The sequence below is a fragment of the Nicotiana sylvestris genome, chromosome 11, assembly GCF_000393655.2.
Source record: "Nicotiana sylvestris chromosome 11, ASM39365v2, whole genome shotgun sequence".
Classification (NCBI taxonomy): domain Eukaryota; kingdom Viridiplantae; phylum Streptophyta; class Magnoliopsida; order Solanales; family Solanaceae; genus Nicotiana; species Nicotiana sylvestris.
Window position 1 is genome coordinate 6,053,066 of NC_091067.1, and position 1,856 is coordinate 6,054,921.

General features: G+C 34.3%; 1 protein-coding gene across 1 annotated transcript; it reads left to right on the forward strand.

Moving 5' to 3' along the window:
• Positions 1–392: 392 nt before the first annotated feature.
• On the forward strand, positions 393–1,652 carry LOC138880691 (uncharacterized). The gene is made up of 3 exons (XM_070160867.1): positions 393–763; positions 1,202–1,242; positions 1,360–1,652. Exons 1-3 carry the CDS (start codon positions 393–395, stop codon positions 1,650–1,652), a joined length of 705 nt encoding a protein of 234 aa, XP_070016968.1.
• Positions 1,653–1,856: the final 204 nt, after the last annotated feature.

The following is a 1,856-nucleotide window of genomic DNA, read 5'->3' on the forward strand; positions in this document are numbered from 1 at the left end:
AGATATGGTTGAAACCAATAACTGAAGAGGTGCTTCAAACATTTGATTCTATTCAAGTGGAAAGACAAAGTATTATAGAGATTGACAACGAACAAGCTTTGGGTATTCAAGTCTTAGAGAGTGCACCAGTAATAGAAGAAGTTGCTAAAAAAACCTCTACTCAACTAACTAGACGAAGCTCAAATTCGAAACAAAAAGAATCTCCAACTACGATATTAAGAGAAAATGCTTCGTCGGATAAAATAAAAGTGGGATCAACATTTGACAAAAAGAAAAATATAATTAACTATTTTTCAAATATAGCAATTAAAGGACATTTTGAATTCAACATTTTTGGATCAAGCTCAACAAGATATTCGTTGAAATGCAATGATAATAGGTGTGGGTGGTGTATGCGTGGTTTCAGAGTTAAAGATTCAACACTGTTCAAGATAGTAAAGATTGAGAAAAATCATGACTGCTCAGTTAACGCTATGAAAGCTGATCAAAGGCATACAACTTCAAAGTTGATTAGTGGTTACATTATTGACAATCTTCAAGATCTAAGGTTTGAAGTTACGCCAGCTTTTGCCATGGAAAAAATGCAAAAATTGCATGGACTAGACATTGGGCATCACAAGGCGTGGCATACTATTCAACGTGCTTCAGCTTTAATAAGAGGAACTCCTGAAGAGAATTATGAATTATTGTCTTCATACTTGTATATGATGAAAAGTAAAAATGCGGGAACATATACTAACATAAAGATAGACGACAACAACATGTAAACAATCAAAAAAGAGATTATCAGTCTGTTTTATAAAATTTAGGACATGTTGTCCTTAACTAGTTTTTGATGTGTGCAATCAAAAAGTTAAGGACACTTGGTCCTTAACTTTGATTTCTAAGTTAAGGACTGCATGTCCTTAACTTTTGAACTTGTAACTCTAAGTTCAGGACTCCATGTCCTTAACTTTTGAGCTTGTAACTCTAAGTTAAGGACGACATGTCCTTAAATTTTAAACTTGTAACTCTAAGTTAAGGACCAAGTGTCCTTAACTTTTGACCTTGGAAGTCTAACTTCAGGACTACCTGTCCTAAACTTTTGGGCTTGTAACTTGAAGTTCAGGACTAATTATCCTTAATTTTTGTCTTTGTTAGTCTAAGTTAAGGACTACATGTCCTTAAATTCTGTTAACCTTCTATTATACTGTATTTTCAGGTTTCTTTATATGTTTTACGCATATGGATCATCAATAACTGGTTAGAATCATTGTAGACCAGTGATTGCTGTTGATGCAACTTTTTTTAAGTCAAAATTTTGTGGTATTTTAATGATTTCATTTTCAAATGATGCAAATAACCAAATTTTCCCACTAGCCTTTGGAATTGCAGAATCTGAAAATAACAATTCCTATGAGTGGTACTTTAGTGAGCTTCGCAATGCAATTGGGAGCCGTGAAAATTTAATTTTTTTATCAGACATGCATCAGGCTATTGCATATGACATTGCAAAGGTATACCCTGAAAGCTATCATGGGATTTGTATCTATCATTTGGAGCTGAACCTAAAGCGAAGGAAAGTGAAAAGTGAGGTCATAAAACTTTTCCAAAGTGTTGCAAGAGTATACGGGCGCAAAGAATTTGATCTATACATGTCAGATATAGCGTAAGTAGATAAGAAGACTTATGACTACTTGATAGAAGAACCACCGGAAAGGTGGGCACGTTCTTGTAGTCCACGATGAAGATATGACATGCTCACAACAAACATAGTTGAGTCAATGAATTCTGTACTATTAGAAGCAATGGAGCTGCCTATATTAAGAATGATGGATTTCATCCAAGTGAAGCTGCAACGTTGGTTTTATGAAAGA

Bases quoted from the DNA above. Each gene is read 5' to 3' on its own strand.
- LOC138880691 (XM_070160867.1), top strand. From the start codon at position 393: ATGCGTGGTTTCAGAGTTAAAGATTCAACACTGTTCAAGATAGTAAAG. The intron at 764-1,201 runs GTAAACAATCAA...CTGTATTTTCAG, and splicing joins AAGATAGACGACAACAACAT to GTTTCTTTATATGTTTTACG. The intron at 1,243-1,359 runs GTTAGAATCATT...TTTTCCCACTAG, and splicing joins ATATGGATCATCAATAACTG to CCTTTGGAATTGCAGAATCT.